Source organism: Passer montanus, unplaced genomic scaffold, assembly GCF_014805655.1.
Source record: "Passer montanus isolate IOZ18808 unplaced genomic scaffold, ASM1480565v1 scaffold70, whole genome shotgun sequence".
NCBI lineage: Eukaryota > Metazoa > Chordata > Aves > Passeriformes > Passeridae > Passer > Passer montanus.
The window spans coordinates 3,498,592-3,521,990 of NW_024372148.1; the positions used below are offsets into that span (position 1 = coordinate 3,498,592).

Sequence of the window (23,399 nt, forward strand, 5' to 3'; positions counted from 1 at the left end):
GTGTCAAGTCCACACATCCTGTCCCATTTCTCTGAGGCATGTACACAACTTAGTCATAGATAGGGAAAAGTGAGATAAGTTTCAGATGATGTCAGACCACAACAAGAAAGGAACACTACCTCTGCCTTGCACAGTACACCACATTCACATATTAACCACAACATTAGATGACACATTCTTACTATAGCAGATTAAAATTTCACAGTCAATTTGTAGCTCATTATTTCTATGTCTTGTTTTCAAAAATTACTACAGTATTTTTCTTTTAAAATTGCAAAATTATAGTAAGTTTATTTTAAAAATGTATTGCAAGATCCTGGGACTTCCTGACTATCTAAATAACTACTTTTCTGAAATCTTAGCCTAGGAGGAAACAAAAGGTAAAGAGGCAACCAAGGAATACAAGCATGAGACATAAGGCTTTGCTATACACTGTGATCAGAAGTCAAGCAAAATTTCTATGATAAATTCACTTCTCTGAGTTTTACTCCCAGTTTAAAACAAGATTCACACAGATAAAAGAAAATAAAAATCTGCACAATAGAAGGCAACTGGGCTTATGTTATGTTGAGGCAGTAGGCTATCTCATCACACTATCTGTCACAAAGGGGAAACAAGATTTAAAGACTTAAAAGCTGATATTTATATTCCCAGACATTTCTACAGAGGAATGGGGGAATATCCCAAACAACCCAAAACTTACTCTAGCTCCTTCTGTAATTGCTGGAACTGTTCAGTTAACTTTTTATTCTCATCCTGTAAGTTGTTTTTTTCATTCACTGAAATTTATAGAAAAAAGTATTAAAAAAATCAATATACACATGTTAACATGATAATCTTGTCAGGTCCTTGAAGGAAACAGAACCAACTGTAAAATGTAATACCATACACCTTCTCTGTGGTTTGCAAAAATTAAGTTTCAAGCTAGTAATTGAAAAAAGTAGTAAAATGGCATGTTAGAAAAGGCAGAGGTGGCACAATTACAACATTCGTTCTACACAATCATTAATTACTTTTGTCCACGTACACACAAGTCAGACTGTGTTGTAAAGATGAGTAATTGCTCACTTGTCTCCATGGACAAAATTGCTACCTTAGGCTAAGGATAACCTATGAAATACAAAGCAATTTAAATTTGGTTTTAGTCACTAAAGCAACCATTAAGCCTTTCTTCCATGCTGCCTCAAACTAATGTAGTGATAGCTCCAATTCTTCAGTCCACTTTAATTTTTATGGTTTTGTTTTGCTGTTGTCTGTTTTGCCTCTAGATTCCTCAAATAATTTTCTTCATCATTACACAGATCTCAACCCAAACCCATGGGAGCCCACTGTTGTGTCACAGGTCAAGATTTGTACCTAATAGGTGCCACCTTGATTTTTAAGGTTCAGTGCTATATTTAGAGATTGGCTGTACCCTGTTCGCTGTTCATCATTAAACTCACAACTCAGAATAATTTTATGTAAGTGCTCAATCTTAGAAGTCCTTGAAACACTGATGTGTTCTGTATTAGTATAGTATTTCCATAATTTAATATTTCCATAATTTAATTAAGCACATGTCTGGCATTTTCCCTATTTTAAATCTCATTTAATGTCTGCTTGTTCTTGACAAATAAAGACAACTAAATGATACAAAATAATTAACAGTAAAGATACCAATAACATTAAAAAATTCTGTCCTTTATTATTCTACGCTTTATACAACCAATCTTTCCAAACTCTCTTTATGAACATATTTCTGTCCTGCTTGTGTACCACCTGAAACAAACAGTTTAATTTGTGTCACATGTTCTATTTCAAAATGAGCTGGCTACCAGCTGCCTGGTATAAGCTATTTTTTGTGGCCTCAGTTGGTTATGAGGCAGTTATGGGTTTACTGCATTTACAGTCCAAGACCAACTACAGGACACAAGCTGGACCCACTTCTGTCTGAACTTGATACTTTGCAATCACCAATTCCTTTTGAAGTCAGGGTTTTCTTAGGAAAGCTGGCAATCATTCTAGCTGTAGGAATAAACAGAAGCAGTCACATTTTATCTAAAGTAGCTACTTTACAGTGTAAGATTTTCCACGTCAGTTCACTTTCAGTATCAGCACTTCAATCTAAGAAGGTGGGTCAAATGACTAGTCACTGGTATGTTACATATTTTCAGACTGTACAGTTAAGTATCCCCTGACTGAACTTTTTGGGCTTACTAAACACACCACACATAAATTATATCAAGTTACAGGAATTACTGGAGAACTAGTTTACAAAATAGCATGTTTTGTCTTCGGGCTTGGGGATAAAACTCACTAAGCTCAGTTATAAGTTTGAGATTCTGCTGCCGGATATTTTCAAACTCTTGCTGCTTCTTTCTCATATGTTCTTCGGTTACAGCACAGCGATCACATAACCCCGCTCTTAATCTACAATAAAATGAAGAGAAAAAGGTCCCTCTGTTAAAAAAAATATTGCCATGTATGAAGCAGACACCAATGTTCAACAATACTTTTTAACAATGAAAACCAGAAAACTTCTGACAGCTATGCAGAACACCACTAAGTACTGTGGTTTTATATGTTCACATAGCAATGTTTTGAGATTTCCAAACAATCCAATACTATAGGCTCTAACATTTCCATAAATGGTTGTAGGTACTGGATACTTCTAAAGCAACATGCATTACTTAATATAATAAAGTGGAGCATGCTACACCTTGCCACTGAAATCCTTCGTAAGGCATCCTACTAAAAATACTGTCAGTAGGTACTGGATACTTCTAAAGCAACATGCATTACTTAATATAATAAAGTGGAGCATGCCACTGAACTCCTTTGTAAGGCATCCTACTAAAAATACTGTCGGATATAAATCACCATTTTATGTAAAGTTCATTCAAGAAAATACAAATAAGCAAATAACTTCAGTAAATAGAATTACTACCTCATTTAAGAAGGCTATGTACTGTCATTAAGCAAAATAATAAAATAAAAAGGACAAATTAGTAATTTCAGTCTTAACAACCACTAAGCAAATGTGAAACCCTTTATCTTTATCTAAGCACCAATAATTTGAAGTGGATCCAAAAGTTCATGAGAGGTGACTCCACTCTCTCTTAATAGTTTAGATTAGCTGTTTAAAACACATCCATGATCAGAAAAGGACTGGTTAGAATCACTCCATCTGACCTGACACATTCATTCACGCAATTAAATATATGTTTATTTTATAGTTGATAAACAGAATGTATTTATTTCTGGTACACAGCAAAAACCTAACAGTATTACCAAAGTGAAAACCAGACTCTCTTTTGCCTGCTAAATAAGAAACCAGTTAGTCAAAGGTTCTGCACTGCTGATGCCACTACATCGAATATTAAAAAATCCCAACTAAACAAACTATGTAACTTTCCAATTTCACAGCTGAATATTGAAAGTAAAAACCATACTTGTTTATTGGTGTTTTAATATTGTGGAATTATGGCAAGAGTAAAATACTGAAATGCCTTTTCATACTAGCTGATCTGAATGTCTAACAAACACAGAATTACAATCTCCTTGTACTAAATCAGTTGAAATACTTCTTTTGTTTTTCACAATGTGAGTAATTGATCTGCCAAGGGATTAGAAAGGTCCATCCACACCATGAATGCCTCTCTACTTACATGGTATGAAAGTTGATTACCTGCATGGCTATAAGCTTATCCCTAATGCCTTTCACAGAAAAATGGAGTTGAAAGTAAAAGTAGAGTATCACAGCTCAAAATTTGAGGTAACACAGGAATAGTGGAAAACCATTTACTATGTAATGATCTCCTGTTCCCAGAAAGCTTCTGAGAGCCTATTAACAACAAATTTAACATATACTTTCCAAAATAGGTATCTTTTTTAAAGAAGGAAAAATGCACTGTAATTTCATGTCTATTAGTTTTGCTTTGCTGTACCAGATTAAAAAGAAACAAATTAGGAAAAGGCAGAATGGATCAAAATGTGAGGAAAGCACCTAAATCCAAAAAAAGGGAACGGATGGAACCAATGATCAAATTTAGGTAAAACAGGCAATTGATAAAAAAGATGCTCTCAAATCTGAAACATTTCCTAGTGAGTTATTTCATTAGTTTCACAACATAGTGTAGCCTTTGGGTTTTGTACTTGTATTACATCTTGATCAATATAAAATTTAACTCTACAAAGATGGGTACAAAAGAACAAACCTTAAAATGTCTGTTTGCCTTCCAAGCTGATCTAGTCTAACTTCTATTGAAACTGAACTAAATAAGCTAAGCACTTTGAAAATAACAATACAACAGAAATTGTCATTTATATTCATTACTGATTTTATGATTAATTATATAGATGAGATAAATATATACGTTATATATTTATTGATTACTCTTCAGAAAAATGTAAATTCTACATCTTTCTCTATAACACACTATTTGGATTGCATTAGAAAAGGACTGGCTTACTAAAAAAAAATCAACAATCCCACACCAAAACACAATAAACTCAACTTGCAAAGTATCCAGAGCTACTCTGAAAGAGCAAAATTCAGCAAACTCAAAAGACAGAAGACACTACTTCACCTGTCTTCTAAAACCTTGATAGTGTCATGAAGTGCTTTTTGCTGTTCTCTGAGCTGTTGGTTTTTGGTATAGAACTCTTCAAGCCTCTCTGCATCCCTGAAAAGAAAAAGAGGAACAATTAGTTCCAGCTTTAAATTGCAGTAATTACTTTTTCACTAAAGAATTTTCTCTGGCATGTTTCTTTGACATCATAGGGAAATGTGATTATCATCAGCACAAATATTATGTTGAAGGTACACGAAGCTAGTGTTTCTGATTAATAATAATTTGCAAATGACAGAGGAAAGATGCAGCTGGTTTCTAATTCATAATACAGGTGATCTTCTGTTATGTCTGTTTTTTGCTCAGGTAAAAACTAGAATTAATGACAGTCAAGACAATAAATATTATGTTGACGATACATGAAGCTAGTGTTTCTGATTAATAATAATTTGCAAATGACAGAGGAAAGATGCAGCTGGTTTCTAATTCATAATACAGGTGATCTTCTGTTATGTCTGTTTTTTGCTCAGGTAAAAACTAGAATTAATGACAGTGAAGACATAAAAGCTAACAATGTTCAAGCAACAATTTCAGAGAACAAACTCAAAAACTTCTCTTACAACTCAGTGTGTTGTGGAGCTGTGGGGAATCTAATGGGAGTTTTCACAATCAGGTCATTTTGGTCTTGTCATATCAGTGAGTCAATTCTGCAGCATGGCAAACCACATTAGGTTTTGAAATCTCTGAAAAGTCTTTAGATCCATTAGAGCTTTACTTCCTCAAGAAGGAATTTTCTATAGAGCATGTATTCCCATAGTATGAATAAAGACAAAAGACGTCTCTTTACAAAACCCTCAGAAGCAGTTGATCTTGTGGAAAATACCTTCTCTAAAAAATAGAACTAATTAATTAACAAAGAATATTTTCTCCTTAAAAGAGCTAAGGAAAAATAGTAATGTTAACTTCCCAATTTTAGCTCCCTTTCAACGTTATTATGAGACCACAATATCTCTTCAAGTTGCAAACATGGTATGAATGACAAACACATAATAATGAAAATAATGTTCAATAAAAGCTAAACACCTCAATTTGTGTAACATGACAATGACTAACTTCTGAGAAATTCCCAGTTCTTCTTTCTATCATGGAATCCTTTGTATATATCCATGAAAGCAGTTGTTTGTTTTCAGTGTGCCTGAGATGGATTATTTGTGGAAGTCAAGAAATTGGCTCATGAAAAGCTGTTAAGTGCACACACACACACCAGGAAATGAAAACATATTTACTAACTTGATACAGTTCTTTTACACAAACAAACTTTTAAATTGGCACTATCCCTTTAACATATGTTTAGTCAACCACATTTTCATATTGCTGGCATTACAGAAGTACAAGAAACTAGCAATCACAGTGAATCATAAAGTGAATGGGACAGCTGGAAGCTTCTACAGTGTACAATCACAAGCATATTTAATTAATCTTTAAATTTAAGTACAGATGCTTTATTTTTCTGTACTATCATACAGACCCACATAGACCATTCCAAGTGCATATTCAACCTATAAAGCAGTTACATGCAAACAGCATGAGGAACCATTTAAGGCTTGTACTTTTACTTGGGAAACACAAAATGTTAACGTTCTCTTACCTCAGCTCACTAACCAAGTACAGCCAGCCATGGCAAAATTTGAAGTCTGACAAAAGCAGGCTGTATTTTCCTGATGTTTAGGACATTAAAAAATCCCTCCAATAAAAAACTAAAACCACAAAAAATCCCCTCATTTTTTCTGTTTATGCCACTCATGGGAGGCTTAAAATAGCAAATTTAAAAATTGTTTCTAGTTAATTCTAAGTCATTCTATGGCATTAAGTAATTTGCAATAAATAAGATATTAATGTACACTAATACTACATGCCTTTCACCTAAACCTTGTAAAATGCCCCATGAATACAGTGAAAGGACAGAAGGAACTAGGCTCTTTGTTGGGTTTTCTTTCCTTAAAATTCCATTGTACCTGACAAAAATGATAGACTTCTGGCTATGAAGGCACTGCATAATGGCCAGTCTGTGACCTAGGGTTTACAAGTCATTAGCTCCAACGCTGGAGTGGGATACAAAATAAGGTGCTCATTGTCAGCTGATTACCAAGTTTGAAATACTAAACCCCAGGTATTCAGATGCAGCAAGGAGAACAAGACCTCCTATGTAACAGTACTGTATCCACAATGTGGCAGCTGTAGAAAGATTCCAACAAACAATGACTAACCTATTTGGTATTTGTTCAGTCACAGCACTGATAATATTTCTCATCTAGAAAACTGACTGATCAATTTAAGATTCCAGAACATGGAAGCAACTTATGATATGGCAGACTAATATCAAAAGCAAGAGATAATTTAATCATTTCAGATTAAAAATGAGCAACTACTTAATTTATAAATTATACTTTAAAAATAACACACCCTGTAAAGAGCTCTGTACATCTTCAGACAACTTTATCTGAATTATTAAAATAAGCAGAGTTTTTTACACATCTAAAGGAAGAATCCATGAAACCTTAATTGATCTGACAAGAATTTCAGCTCATTAATGGGACTCTGACTCTCCTTTAATAAATTATATCATTAGGGTTAGTACTTACAAGCATCTTTCCTTTTTCAACTTAGATATTTTCAGCTGTAAGCCTGAAAAGTGGAAAGAAGAAATTACATGTTATAGAATTCTGATTTTAAAAAATGAGTAAGACAGTTTGCCACTGTTATCTGCAGAGACAAAAAATGTCACTAATCTGGAGAGAAAAAGGTTCCTTCTGGACTTTTTGAGTGTGTTCTACAGGATCTTGGTAACAAATATAGTCATTGTGATCTCCAGGAAATAAGGACTTCTTAAGCAAACACACAGATTTCCACTTACACAAGTAAACAAATACCTTTGTGAAATAACCACACATGAATAGCCAGCACCATCAACATATTTTCATTGACTTTGCCCACAGAAGTAGCATAAAATATGTTCTGTGTGCACACAAATTCATAATGCAACACTGCATGAAGCATTCAATCACTGAACTGAGAAATGCTTTACAGTGTATATGCATAAATGAAACATTAAAAATAGGTAATTCAAGGCTTTAAAGCAGAGAAGGACAACATCCTTCTTTGGAGATGTGCTACTAGACTTTCTCAGTCAAAGCTTCCTTGCACTATCTGAAGGTGAATTGATGAATGATATTTCATCTGTGGCCTTTCTCCCGCTAAGAGTTCCACGCTCCTAACTAAATATTCTGAGCAGAAGGAAAAAGATTTTCAAATACAACTGATGTTCTCAGCAGGAGAGGCCAGCTGACAGCCCAGGGGACAGAACACTGTCCAGTCAATCTGCTTGCAAGGTCTTGGGTGCATTTATATGGGCACAGAGACAAGAAGATACTCATGCACAAAACAATTTAACAAGCAGGACACAGTGCTGTGGAAATTAAATATTCTGAGCAGAAGGAAAAAGATTTTCAAATACAACTGATGTTCTCAGCAGGAGAGGCCAGCTGACAGCCCAGGGGACAGAACACTGTCCAGTCAATCTGCTTGCAAGGTCTTGGGTGCATTTATATGGGCACAGAGACAAGAAGATTGCACAAAACAATTTAACAAGCAGGACATAGTTCTATGGAAATGTATGTGATATTACCCATACACAAGCTGGCCATTCCTATTCCAAATAAAGAGAAATAATCAGACCCCAATGACAGAACAGTTTCTTAAACAGAAATCCAAGAGAAATTTTCATATCACATCAGAAAATAACATCTCCTAGCACGGTTTTTTTCTTCTAATTATGGAAGGTTGCTACCAACTTCAGGTTGAACATTAGGTGTCTTGTAAGCTCTCCTGAAAAAGCATTATGCATTTAGGATAGCAGGATAAACTTATAAAACCAGAACACTTGCAAGAAAACTTCAGACTACTTTGAATTTTAGCCTAAACACAGAGCTGATACTACATCTTACTATAGAAAATGTAGGTTAGGGCAGCTAACAGACTATTTTTTCTCCACTACACTCAACTAGGAACAGCTCTAAGGGAAAAATTAATTGCTTGAGAAGTTTCACTCCTCAGGCCACTTAAAATGTCAAGCCAGCCACAGACTCAGTGAACCCAAACTTGCTACAAGATGCCAGTGAGACAATGAGTTAAAAATGCAGACAGACTACTTAAAAAAATTCTTAGGAAATATAGCAAGATTTCTTTTATCTCCAAGTGTTCAGCACCTGTGAGATGTTATGTTCTATCATGCAGATCAGCCCAGAAAGAGGGTTTATTTTTTTAAGCAGTTGCTATTCATCAAGTCAATTAGGCATCTGCAATTAGAACCCCTATAAAGCTTGCTTTAAAGCTGCTCCACGCCCATCGGAAGGAATGAAGCTGCACAACAATGCATCTCCTGTATGAACAGGTAGTCTGTTCAGCAAGTATTTAGGATTGTAACTTTGGCAACCTGAGCAACCAATTGAAGAGGCAGGGCTCAAAAGGCCCAGTACTGTGCTACAGGTAACACTATCTCCCCTCTCACCTGAATTCAGGAGGAACTGAACTAGTTACTTAAAGGTTGTATTTTTTCTTAGTTCAAATGATTGCAATGAGAAGGCAGGAAACCAGCCTCCTACATTTATCCATGAGCCTTGAATTACTACATCTGCTGTAGTCTCTTCCTTTTGCTTTTCCAGAGCATTAAGAGTTTTTAAGCACGCTCATTTAAGGAGCTTTGCTTTTTCAAGTTTCCTTAATTAACATAGGGAGCACAAAAAACTCTGTGGAACTACACTTTGTCCCTTCCCAATTCAATTTTATCTTTTGCACAATATTTTTATGGGACAGGCAAACTGCAGACTATATAAATCTACATTATCTAAAGCTTGTAAGTGCATTAGTAAATGACACTCTACACCTATTAAAGTAACAGAGACCGTCTTTAAACTATCATTAGGCAGATTAATTAAACACTAGTTTATGAAACTTGCTATTTGATTAGACTATATTGCTGTAATATTTCAATTAATGGCTATGATAATTTTTGTTCTGATGAATTTTCAAAAGCATTAAATGCACTTCCTTAAAGCTGACAGTGCCTGGGAAGACCACAGAATCATTATCACTGAAGATTTCTTGAAACAAGTTGGACAAGCTACTGTCAGCAATAACACAGACATAATCCTACCTCAAGGGTACAGAGATGGACTAGATGACCTTCTAAAATCCCTTCCAGCTCTGTTTTCTATAATTATTTACTTTTGAGGAACTTCCAGCCACTTCCTTTCCTACAGCAATCTATCAATGAGATTGCTTTCCTCATAAGTTTCTCTCCTTCTATGACTACAGTTTTTTGTCCATTGATATCCTCTGCTTTTCAGAGGTGAGCAATAATTTTAAAAACTAGGCTATTTCTCATACATAAAACACTGCTCACAATTCTATGCTGATGTATGTTTTTAGTACAGTGTTTTAGATTTAAATTAATCCTCAGAAACCACCTTGATCCACATTCAGCAAGCATCTATACAATTATTTCTAGCAAGAGGTAAGAATTGCCACCTGTAGAAATAAATCAGTTCACAAAAAGCATTATTAAATTCCTTTGACTCGTCTGGGCACTATGGAAGTACCCCACACATTCTACAGATAGGAAATAAAAGCAAATAGTTTTAATGACCATTATTCTGAGTTGTTGAGCACTTCTGAACTCCATGAAAAGTCAACTGATGCTGATCATATCCAACATCTTTGGAAACTGGGATGTAGGTGTCCTACCCATTGCTTTATAATGAATTTAAGTTAAATAATAGCTATTTTGGCTGAAGAAGGCCAAAATTTGGATTTCTTTGGAAGTGATAAGTTTAAAAGAACAAGAAGTTGGGTTTCTTCACATAATAGTAAAAAAACACACCCTTTACAATATAGTAATATTGAAATTCAATAAAATCCCTTTCAAACTGCACGAGTTTAAAGTATTCTTCAGTTTACATTCTATAGATATAACTTGTAGAGCATGTCAAGTTCATGTGTCATAAATTCTTTTTACTAATTATTTACATCTCTTTACATAAATTCTTTTTACATACTTTTCATGAATTTCACATAAGAATTCCACAATTTCAGTGTTCAGTACATTGTAGATGCAAGAAGCTTTTTCAACAACTAATAACTTTCCCTTAATCCACCTTCTACCACCTTTAAAATAATTTTTGCTGACATTCAGATTGGAAACTCATGAGTCAATTTTAATTCTTATTTATAGACTTCAGAAACAAGCAAAGTCTAGGCAAGTCTGTGTTTGATGTTTCTAAAATATCTTCCAGTACCATTTTCTACAAGAGGATCCCCACCTTCTGAAAAAATTAACTATCCTTCAGGCATGTCTTTGATGTTATCATGGAAGACCTAATTTTACCTAACCCAGTGTGGGACATACTGACAAAGGGCTAGGCATGAAAAAGGCTGCCTGGTGGCAAAATTACCTGGCCACACCCTGCATGCATTCTAAAGAGTATCTTGCTTGCATAAAGAAAACCTAAACTTGAAAATCACGTGTTGCACACCCCAAGAAACTAGAGAAAGGGTCACTTAAAGTAAGTCTCTACATCAGAGCTTTTTGTTTGTTAAGTTTTTGTTGTTCAGACATGCCATAGATTGCCAGATCCCATTCTGTCAGTACTTCCGCGTTTATCTGTGGTTGACATCACACCCACACCAAAAAGAACCATCAACAATTTAAAACATAATTATTAAAAAAGGGTTTTTTTGTGTGTTTTGGAACACAATATAAAACTGTAGTCCATATGTTAATGAAAAGAAATGCTACTGTCTGCTATAGCTTCTTCCAGTTGCCATATTGGTATATGCTTTTTGGTTGCTTATTTGGTCTGGTTCTTTTAATAATCAGCAGCCAAGTGTCACGGCCTAGTGCTGCAAATAATTGAATCAAGACTTTCAATGGGAGGCATGTAACATCTACTAATTATAAAACAATCTCCAAGAGTTTTTGAAACCACAAAGTGATGGAATAACTGGGCCAAAATGGACAGACCTGAAACTGTCTTGAGGCTGGTAGAAACAACCAAGGCCACTGAAATGTTCTGGGTAAAGATCCACTTGCATAACTACAGCTCTTAAATCACAGAAACTCACCCACTTTTATTCCAGTCTAACATAAATACTATTTCATACATAAGGATAAACTTCTTAGAAGACACAGTCTAATACTGTTTTAATTCCATCCAAAAAGAATGGATCATGTGACTTTAGATTAGCAGAACAAAATGTTCACTTACTAAATGTTTTTAGCAAAAACCCCTTATGAATACTCCTTGTAAAACAACATTACAATAACAATACATATAGTGCAATAATTCATCTTTTCTGAATTACTGAAGAATGAACAGACACTAACAGCCAATCTGTAGTAAAATTGTTACTACAAGTCACATAATGTAAGAATAATCATATTATAACAACATGACAGATTTTACTGAGAAAATTTAGAACACTAAAATCTGAAGAAATAATTTTTACTTCAGTAACATTAATCTGCAGTGTGATTTTGCACAAGTTAGGGGAAATAAACAATGCAAATAATTGTAATGTATCTGAAGCAACCAAAGCAAAAAGCAAAAGAAAAGAATCCATTGAACAACATGGTTTGGAAAATTGAATCACGATCCATTGAGGGTAAAGTAACACACAGATATTTTGTAGGCAAGCAGAAACTCCAGGTAACATTGTGTTACTTTTTCTTCACTGACCTAGCAAATAATTTATCTGTGTTGATAGTTTAATCCTGTTAAACCAGGCTTAGGTGGTCAATCCCTAAGGATCATTTGTAATCATCAGACCCAACTTTCTGCATAACTGAAAACTTTAAAAATCTATTTAGTTCCATGCAGAGTATTTTGGTTCAAAGTTTTCCTTTGGCAACTGACAAACATCAACTTTAACCTGACAAACCCAACCTTCAATGATTTACCTTGTACTTCTTTATCATGGCATTCTTTCAGTTTGGACCAGAGCTCTTTGAAGAAATCTCCTGTAAGTTCTGCAGAACTAGGGCTGCCACAGCTTCCTCCAGATGCATTCATCTTGCTTTTTTCTGCTCCCAGCTTCTTTGACTTGCAGAACTGGCTCACTCTCAAACTTTATATTTTAAATTACATAGTTATGAAACTGTTTCTGAAGAGGGGTGTACATCTGTAATGACAGAATAACACTTACATTTAGAGCATAACTTGTAGCCATGGATGAAATGCAAAGTTTACTGTCTATCCTTGCTGAGGATATTTATTTACATACTTTGACACTGACAGTCACCCTGAAAGCTTGGACACTGCTAAGTACTTTGCTGCAGGTAATTACAAACTAACAGAATTTTCCTCCCCTTAAAAAGCTATCAACTTAAAATTAGATTAAAACACTTAAGAGTCTTTCATTTTTTTTCTTATCTAGAGTTATACTGAATTCCTGTTTTCCAAAAGTAAGCCATAGTGCCAAAATCTGGCTGTCAGCAAAAGCATTTGTCAAAAATTTTATCAGAGATGGATTTGTCTGTATACATCCTTTACATAAACTTGGATTCAAATTACACCCTTTTACAAAGAAAAGCTTACATCCCCTTGAAGTGTTCATAATTCTATATTAAAATGACTCCCATTCCCTGATGAAAAAAAAATAGAGAAAAATCTCCAAAGCATTAATATTTGAGAAGAATAATCAAAGTCAGATAGCTCTGTTTTAGAAGCTTGACTGCCTACAAAATTTAGGAAAATCTTACCCATAATTCCCACTTGTTTTGAAGGGTTTTTTACAGAGATGATGCCCTCAGGCAAACCACAGAGGCAGCATGGTTCTCAGATCTGGCTCTGAGCCAAGGCAAGATTCAATTCTACTGGCACTGGGTGTCCAATACTGAAATACTCCTGTAATCTCTGTCCTTCAGCTCCCTCTGTGTGAAACTGGACATTCTGAGTTTTCCCCACTTTTATGCAGTCAATTTTAAACAGACACTTCTGAACAGGGACTGTCATTACCATGTGGACATAGCTATCTCTATGATCTTGTAATATAAAATGCAGAAAGGAAAAAAAAGCTAGGTATTTTGTACTACTCCTAAATTAGCAACTTGAGCAAGCAAACTATCAAGCCTATACTGCCAAATGGAAGGAACAATTTGCTCTCAAATTTTTGAGGTATAAGCTATAGTTCAGGTGATACAAGGTCTAGGATTAGTCAAGAAGCTGCATTTCCTATCTTGAAAGCCTTCAAACAACTTAGAACATCTGAATGCTGTTTAGCTGGTCCCCCAGATTCACCACAATAAAATGTTCAGTCCAGTGGCCAGTAACCAAGGGTAGGGCCTGGAGGCTTTGGCTCCACTCTCCTGTCTCATATCTCTGTGCACAGTTTTAAGTCACTTTTTTTTTTTCCAGTCTGACTGTCTTTACAATGGAATAAAAATAATGGAACAAAACATTCTCAACAGAAACACTCGAACTGGATGTTTTCTGTAGTATAAGGATTTAAATAAATGTTACAATAATGAAGCCAGTAGCTCCACATTTGCTTTAACCTGCTCTGTTCATAGCCTATTTCAGGATATGGCTTCATTTTAGCAAATGTTATCTTCAGAGAAATCCTTCCTTACAAAAAAATTACCCTTTGAAATTAGCAATGCCTACAAGTGTTCAACAGAAGCTGAACAGTGATTTGCTTGCATCTTTGCAGCTGAAATGCTCCACTTTGTGTGCAGCCACATTAAGCCATCTTACAACGCTTCTTTGTGGAACCAACTGCCTAGTGAAATTAGGAAAGGGTTTTAAACTCTTGCTTTGCACCTTCAACAGATGTTTCAGGATCAAGCTTTTTTCTCTATCAAGCACTAGGGCTGTGAAAACCACACGCTTGCTTTCACTTACTGTTTCAGATTTAAGTATGTCAGATGACTCATCCCCATGGAAAAGTCACCTGACTCTAGACAGTAAATGGTGTCCGTGGTGTTTGTTTTGGGTTTTTTTTTTCCCCCAAGATGACTGCAAGAAAAAAAATACACAAAACCCGCTCAAAGTTTCTGCAAATTATTAGTGCATCAACCGACTACAAATAGGGAAAAAGGAGCAAAGCATTTTCCCAAACTGTATCTGCTTCAAGATCCCAAAATGATACATTGCTTCCTGCAGGTGTTCAACTCCCTTAAAACACAGAAGCGTTCAAGTGGAGCCTCTGACAGGCCTGGGCAGCTGCACAGGTGTAAAGTGATGGCTTAGGCTCCAGCCCTGAGGAAGTGTTTTCCAGTCCTAAGGGGGAAAAAAGAGCTGGATGTACGGACACTTGCAGGCAGGGACAGAGCTGGAAGCTGCTCGGGGGTGGAAGCACAGTGCAGCCCCTCTCCCGGACGTCCTGCTTTGCTGCTACCCTGCCGCTTTCATAGAAGCACCTAAAAGCGTCCATTTCCCTCTTCTTCCACAAACCAACTCCCTCCGGCGCCGCCAGGCTTTCCACGGCTCCATCAGTGAATGCCTCCAGGAATCCATCAGCACCGACAAAGGCGCCGAGGCCGCTCATCGGTGCTGATGCCTTCCCGCCGGGACACACCGCCCCTCCGGGACTCCACACGCCGCCTCCATCCCCGCCGCCTGCTCCTACAAACTCAACTCTCCCGCTCTTCCCGGCGGTGAACTTTGTCCTCCTTTCCCTCTTGCACGAGCACCGCACAGAAAACTCACTCGACAGACCCTCCGGGATGCTCTGGGAAATCCTGCCATGACCAGCATCTGGGAGCTTCCCGCCAGCCGCGGGTCACACCCCGCCGCCGGCACGCCGGGGGAGCGGTACGGCATGTCCCACACGCCGCTCCTCCCGCCCGGCGGGCCCGGTGCCGGCGGGGCAGCGGCGGGCCCGTCCCCGGGGCGGAGCGCCCCGGCGGGGGGTGCGGAGGGCGCGCGCCGTTACCTGGTTGGCTCCCGGCGGCTCCGCGCGCCAGCGGCGGGAAAAAAGGAAAAAGCGCAGCCAGCGCCTGCCCTGCCCGGGGAGGCGGGGCCGCGGGCCGCTCTCGCGAGGCTTCCGCGCTGCTCTCGCGAGAGGGAGGGGAGCGTGAGGGTGTGAGCCCCCCGGGCCGGGCGGCTGGCGGGCAGTTCGGGTGGCAGGGGTGACACAGACACAGGGTCACGGGATGAGCTGGGTTGGAAAAGACCGCCCAGATCACCGAGTCCAGCCTTTGACCTAACACCACCGTGTCAACTACACCACGGCACTAAGTGCAACGTCCAACCTTTCCTTGTCACCTCCAGCGCGGGTGGCTACCACCTCCCTGGGCAGTCCATTGCAATGTCTAATCACCTTTTCTGTGAAAAATCTCTTCCTAATGTCCAACCTAAGCCTCCTCTGGAGCAACCTGAGGCCACTTCTTTTTGTCCTGTCACTTGTTGCCTGGGAGAAAAGGTTGACCCCCACCTGGCTGCACGCTCCTTCTGGTGGTTGTAAAGAGCAATCGGGTCTCATGTGAGCCTCCTCCAGGATAAACAGCCCCAGCTCCCTCAGCAGCTCCTCATGGGACCTGTGCTTCCAACCCTTCAGCAGCTTTGCTGCCCTTCTCTGGACACACTCCAGCACTGCAATGCCCCTGAAGTGAGGGGCCCAAGCCACACCAGTGCCGAGTACAGGATCCTGCTGGCCACGCTATTTCTGACACAGGCCAGGATGCCACCGGCCTTCTTGGCCGCCTGGGCACACTGCCGGCTCATGTTTGTTCATCCAGGTGTCTCAGCCCACTCCCCCTCTGGCCCAGGACTTAGGGTTTCCACAGAGAGCTGCCAGAGGAAAGCCAAGGGGACAAGCCGGGCCCTGTCTGGTGCCACAGCTCGGTGTCACAGCAGGCACAGAACACTCTGGAAAATCAAGGGTGTGTGAAAGCCTGCATTGAAACAAATGCTGCCCCTGCATTCCTGGTTTAGATGTGAAGAGGATCATCAGGGTGTACAACTGTGCCAGAAGCAGCCTTGCCTTTAAGGCTATGATGTTAATTGTGTCTGTGCCCCAGGATTCATATTCTGGTTGCTGGGGCTTACACACAGAAGGATGGGCCGGGGGGGGCTTCCCCCCACCCTCTTGATCTTAACAGTTTCCTTGGCTCATCATTTTATTGTACAACAGAGCAGCCTAGGCATATTTTTGTGTTTTATGTGAGTATGGAAACCACTAGGCACATATAATTAATACTGGCTGCAGAACTTTTTTGTTACTTCTCAATGTTTTGGGTTTTTTTTCCCAAACTGCAGATCAATGTTCCTTCATTTACTGGGACCAGCCCTGCTGTCTGCAATAAACCCCTTGATTTTAGGTAGTTCTTAGTGATGACACAGAAACAAAACACAGTTTTTCACTATTACTGTGAAAAACAGTAATAGTGAAAGTTTTTCATATCTATTTTGCCTTCACGTGATTCCACTGGACCATTCTGGTACATATAGGAACTCTTGCAGAGACAGCTTGGTGGCGTGACTAGAAGATATAATAGTGATCAGTTTGGAAGGGACAGTGCTACAAACATATACTTTCTAGATTGTTAATAGCAATATTTAAAAAGTTAAGTGTTCAGCTACTTCGTAATTGTTAGTAGCTGTTCCATCTGTTTCTTTTTACATTACTCAGATCACTCAGGTCTCAAGAAAACATAAATAAGGAGCTACGGGATAATTAAAACTGTATCTGAAATACTATTTCAACATTTTTGAGGTATTTTGAAATACTGTCAGACAGGAGATGACATATGATTCAAGCTTCAAATCTGTTGTTCCCCATTGTTGAAAATATTCTTGGTTTCCCATCAAGTATGTACCATGAATTCTGAAGTATTTTGAAAAAATTGTGTACCAAACTTTTCTGCTCATTCCTCATCATTGTTTAACCACCAATTTTTTTACTTAAATAAAATGAAGACATTGTTCAGGAGCTCAGCAGCAGATTACTTATTGATCAAAGATCAAATTGTAAGTTTGATGCATTATCAGATCAGTAGATATATGGTAGAATTCAAATTAGCTAGGCATTTTGGAGGAAGCTGTCATGTCATAATAGGTTGTGATAGACACTTCGGTCCTTCTAAATAATGTTTGTTGGCAGCTTTTCATTCTACTTTTGAAACTTCTGTAGTCTAAAAGTTTGTGATGTAGGCTAGCAATAATTTTCTCATGTTAAGAGAAGCAGATGTCTTAAATCTATGCACAGATCTGCTAAGTAGCAATAAAGTAGCCCTCTTGCTGATTGATCAGATATTTTACCATAAACTGTACCTTTCTTACTATTTATAGGAAGCACTCTGGCAAATAATTATGTCATCCCTTTTATTTCCCAATAAACTCTGAGCTGTTTGTTTGCATATTCTTTCATGTTGATCTTTACAGCAATATAAATCCACTGACTTCCACAGTGTTATCCTTATCTACTCCACAGTAAGTGAAAACAGATTAACGTTAACGGTTGAACTTTACTTTTATCTCCCTTCCAGATTGATTTGATTTTATGTACTCCATAATCACATAGCTGGCCACTGAATGGATTCCTGGCTCATTGAATGTGCCAGAAAACTACTGGAGAGTCTGATATTCCACATTCACACACTGTGTGTCTTGAGATGACTAGTCTAACTGGAACTGCATCTCATTCACCTCGTAAGAGTAAACACACACACCTAGACAATAAAACTGTGGGAAAAATGCTTCACCGTTGCTGCGCTTCAACAGATATGAAACTTCCTGTGGTGTTGTGGCTTGTGTCCAGATTTCAAAATAACCCTTGCTGTGGCACATTGAACAAGGTGACAGAACACTTCCCAATGAGCAATTCTGCAAAGAGGGAATCTTATTTTGTCCTAGCCCATTTTAGACCTGGATGGTCTGAAATGTTTAATCCTATAATAGTAGATGGAGCTTTCAATTTTCAATTACAGTTTCATGGCAATGCCTTTCTTCTTGATGGCTGGACTATTTACCAGCAAGTCAGCTAATAACTGAAGTTCTATTGTAAGAGTACCACAATGTTGCAGCACAGATAAAAATAACCTTTAATTCACACACACCCCTCTCCCTTTTTAAGGGGTAGTACAGAGGCTGCATCAGTGTTTCTAACCACTCAGGTAGCAGCAGATGATGTAGTTCACTGCATATGCTTACAGAGTAGGGCTAAAAGATATTAGCAGAAAGCTTACTCTTTTTTTGTTTCTATTACTTTAAATTTAGTTGTAAAGATTAAAACCAGATTTGAATTACAAAGGGAAGTCCAATTTAAATATTTTATTTGCTTTCTGCACAAAGGTAACTATTTCAGTCTTTGCACAGATATGTGTGTGTGTGTGCATGTGTGTGTGTGTATGTGTAAAATAAAATAGTGAGGTCCTTATGTATTTGCATCAGGTTTAATAGATCACATATACATATACATGGCCAGTGTGTTCACAACCTCCTCAATTTGCAGATCTGCAACTGAAGGATAAATATATTGTTTTACTCTCTAGTCATGTTAATTTAATGCACTTTATGTTGCAATTGCCAATAAAGACATTAAAGGAGCCAAACTTCAGATGCAGCAAATAAGAGTATGTGGCACAGTTCAGCTGCTACCTAAATGGGATTTGAACTGGAAGTCTTGGAACTGGAGGCGCTCTGAGTAGCATGATTTTGTACAGCTGGGAAGGCACACAGGCAACAGACACCACCACTGCTGTCTGGCACGGGTGGTTGCTTTCACTGGAAAAATAGGGAGGAGCCACTCCATCACCTCACTAGCTGAATTTGATTCTTCTCAAGCTGCTTGTGTAGCCACATTTGAAAGTGAGCCAAGATCAAATTCCCCGATGCCAGTAACACTGTTCGTTTTAAGGAGCCCTCTTCTTTGAAGTGCTCTCACTGCTCCTCATCTATAGTCAGAAACTGCCAGGGGTTACTCAACTCAAACTCTCAAGTGGCTTAGGAAGGCTTGATGGTGAGGAAAAAAAAAAAGACAACGTGAGGGATGCTGTTGCAGTAGCCCAGTGCAGTATTCCTGGTCTTCAGGCTCTAAGCAGCAGCACCTATTTGTGTTAGCTGCATGTGGAAATGTTTTGTGCATTTTCTCAGGCTAACTTGATGTTTCTCAGGCTAACTTGACCAGTTTGAGCAGTTATGCATATTTATCTCAGTTTTGGAAGGCTGAAGTAAAAGATAACAGATCTGTGCAAAAAATCATGCCACCTACCTTTTACGTAATGAACAACATGAATTCAGGGACAGAAAAGAAGGAACATATAGGAAGTAATATTTTACTTACCATTTGGGAAAAAGAAATCCCCAAACAATAGCCCGTGTGCTTCCAGCCCTCTAAAAAAACAACAAAAAAAAAGGCAGCTGAGGAAAACCCAAATAAAACAAAAGAACAAATAGAACACATAAACTGGAGAGGGGATGGCAAGTGGCATTTTGAAAAAGTGGTTTATTTAGTTTGAATTTTAAACATATTCAACATGTTCTGTGTTAAAATCCTATAGCTTTAGAAATCAATGCTCTCTTGTAGCAATTTAGAGGCTCTGCACAGAGTTCTTGTGCAAGCCATACAGCTCAGCCAGCTGTAATTTTTCTTTGGAGAATGGTTTATCCCTTAGCAAGTTTTCGTTACGTATTTAATAGCAGAATCAACTGAGAATATAAGAAAATTGAACTTTTTTTCCTGATGAATATTATCAGCCTCTGTGAAACTATAAAATTTTCCTATGTTCTTTTCTGTTTATCTACACTTGAAGAAAAAGCTTTATGCACACATACAGTGTTGCTAATGAGAAAGTGATTTCAGTTCATTGATTTTTTTAAGAGGCTCAAGAGGCCTTTTTCTTGGCGCTCTACAAAAGAATAATATTAATTTTAGCATCAGCCTAGAAATAGCTGGCAGTAAACATAATTGAAGCTTCCTGTTGTGTGACTACCATAAAATCTTACATAATCCAGTATAGATATTTTGTATCTAGTGGTTTGTATCCACTGATTGTGATATGGGTTTTTCACATTGCAAAAGAGAATGGTAACTGTTTTGCTTAAAGTTAGACAAAATCATGAATTCCTGGGAAACGGAAGTAGCTGTGTGAGGGTTTTTAAAAATGTAGCTACACAGATGTTGAGAAGATTCACATTTACTTAAGTTAAAGAGTTATTTTGTCCTAACAGGCATGACAAAACCTGTCTTCATTCCTTTCTATTCAGCTCAGCAAGTAGTTCTGTGCTCCAGTAGTTAATCAGTTACCAGATTCCACAGCTTTTGTTTTCACACTGTTTAATTTTTCTTATTTGACACAGAACCTGTGAATGGATTTAGCTGCAGATACAGGTACAACTTTCAGGTCAGCCTACTCTTTATGACTAGCACTGCTTTTTATTGCCATTACCACCACCGTTACTCATTCTAAACAGGTAAATTTCTAATAAATATGTAGAAAGAAAGCAGTAAGAATGACAAGTAAGTTTCCTGTCTTATCATGAAATAGGTAAATCTAGGCTTAAGTAGCTCGCTCTATAAAATTGAACTATTAAAAAAAGTTAGTCTGGCAAGAATTAATAACCACACATCTTACTGTAATGGCACTATACCTAATCACAACATGCTGCTATATGACAGGGATTATAAAAACGCTGTAAAAAAGAGAAGCAATATAAGCAATACTTAAGTGAACTGTTCAAAACACCAAAAAGTTGGCTGTGGAGTGTTTCTCACCCCTGTGCTAGGTCCATTGAGCTGTCTCTGCAGTAAATACTCTGTGGACATAGCAGATGATGTTGAGCTGCACACAGAAGGCTCAAACAGCTGCAATTACCAAAATCCTGTCAACAAGTGCTGTAGAGACTGTCAGTACTCAGACACATTAAGGAGATAGCCACTATACCACTTCAAGCATGAGAGAAATTTTTTGTTTAAGGTTATCTTAAATTAATTTAAAGAAAGATTTTCAAAACTCACCCTTCTGTTTGAATTGTGAAAAGTTCTGTTCTTGGTCGGGGTGATAAATATTTACTATTGACTTCCCCTCCAGCTACAAACCTCAAGTGTAAGTGAGATGAGGAAGCCACTGTGGACCACACTAGAGAATGCCGAGAGGAGATCTGCTGCACCTAAGATATATACAATGTGCAATGGATAACCTAATATGCCTTTCATTTAACTGGCTGGGCAGGTTTCTGCATTCTGGAGAGCATGGAATCATACCAGAATTTGTTGGCATAACAGGCCCGTCAGACCGGTTCCCGGGGCACCCAGGAACCTGCCCAACCAGTCTGCATCAAAGGCTGGCCCAACATGCTGCAGCTCAGCTCGGCTGGGGAGGCTTCTCCACCACGAATTATTCACGCCTCTGTCAACTCCCAACATACTACTCTGAGAGAATGATGTAGCCTCCAGCAAAATAATTTACAGAGGGGTGGGGGAATGATACATCCTTGTTAAGTGTAGCAAGATCTTATTGTTATAAATTTTGTTCCATTTTGTATGCAGATGAACTGGGCTAGAGGTCTGCCCAGCATAAGTGCAAAGAGAAACAGAGAAGAAAATGCCCTTTTTTTATAACACTAAGAATACAGACTTATTATAATGTAAAACCAAATCTTTAGTGTGACCAGCTAAAACTCCCTGAAATTATGCACTAATTCAGATTTATTTCCAGTGCAAAGTGTAAAGTACATTTACTGTGTGCACAGGATTCAGCATATCTTTGTTACCCCATGAGAGACAGCACACTGGGAGCTTACATGTGGAATATCCATGTTGTGACTTTGGTGGAGCCCTAGGTCTGTGTAAGCTGACCCGGAGTTACTGCACAGCCTATTTCAAGGTGAAACAGGTCAGAGAACACGGCACGTTTGGGCCGTGCTTCCCTAACTGTGAGGAACTGCAGCAGTTGCCCTGCTACAATCGCACATGGGTTGCAATGGCAGCTGTGCTGCTTCTTGTTCGTGGCTGTGGGGCGAGAATACTTGCACAGCAGTCCTGCAGATTGCATAGTTAGTCAGGCTGTAAGCAGAGATCAGCATGTGCCCTGACAGAAGCCTGCATCTGTGTAAACTTAGTACTCTTCTTTTTTTCCAGATACAAATATAGTCCATAATTTTCAGATCCCCTGCTGTGATTGTCAGGGATGTTGAGTAAATCAGTAAGAGCTGTAATTAACACTTCTGGAAATGTAATCATGGGTACATATACAATCAGTTGTCTAAACACGGGCTTCTTTTTTTTAGGCACCTGGAATTTAAACACTCAGGCTTGAAAAAGTTTGCTGTATTGAATGTTATCAAAGACTGTGAGTAACTGTAGAAAGCTGTGTCTGTTCATAAAATGATCCCACAGTGATATGTATAATTTTTTTAGATCATCTTTTCTTACTTACTGGTTTTAATAATAATTACTAGACAACCTGTGATTAGAGCAGGAAGTTACCACCAAATTCAAACAGTACTGTGTAGGATAGGCAACAATGTTTTCACCATGGACCTGAATATGAAAGATAAGCTGATATTTGAATACACCCAGATGATTTTACTACAGGAGAGCAACCCTTCCTATAAAACTGCATCTTATGACTGCCTTGAAAGGAGGGCTCTTTCCTGAAGAAGGCAGCTAACTGAACTGAAATGCCAGATGTATGCTGTTTGTGCTTGCAGTCACACCACCTTAGGCTATGATTGCATACAGCTAAGCAGGGCTGGGCTGGGTCAGTACTTGGATAAGGGATTTACAGAGAAAAATGCTGCAGGAAGTGGTTTTGGTGATTCAGGAGGCTGTACTGAATAATCGGGCATCCCT

At 38.3% G+C, this 23,399-nt stretch overlaps 1 protein-coding gene across 3 annotated transcripts in view; it reads right to left on the bottom strand.

Annotated features, from left to right (window-relative positions):
- The window catches only part of RBBP8 (RB binding protein 8, endonuclease), a 40,648-nt gene extending 18,950 nt beyond the window's left edge, over positions 1–21,698 (bottom strand). The window contains exons 1-7 of one of the 3 annotated variants that reach the window (XM_039730157.1): positions 21,564–21,698; positions 19,890–19,939; positions 12,565–12,785; positions 7,193–7,235; positions 4,569–4,664; positions 2,297–2,409; positions 704–779 (exon numbers count right to left, since the gene is read on the bottom strand). In XM_039730157.1, coding sequence (XP_039586091.1) covers positions 704–779; positions 2,297–2,409; positions 4,569–4,664; positions 7,193–7,235; positions 12,565–12,676 — 440 coding nt within the window. In that variant the 5' untranslated portion in view covers positions 12,677–12,785; positions 19,890–19,939; positions 21,564–21,698. The other 2 variants (XM_039730158.1, XM_039730156.1) reach the window with 2 other exon arrangements.
- Positions 21,699–23,399: the final 1,701 nt, after the last annotated feature.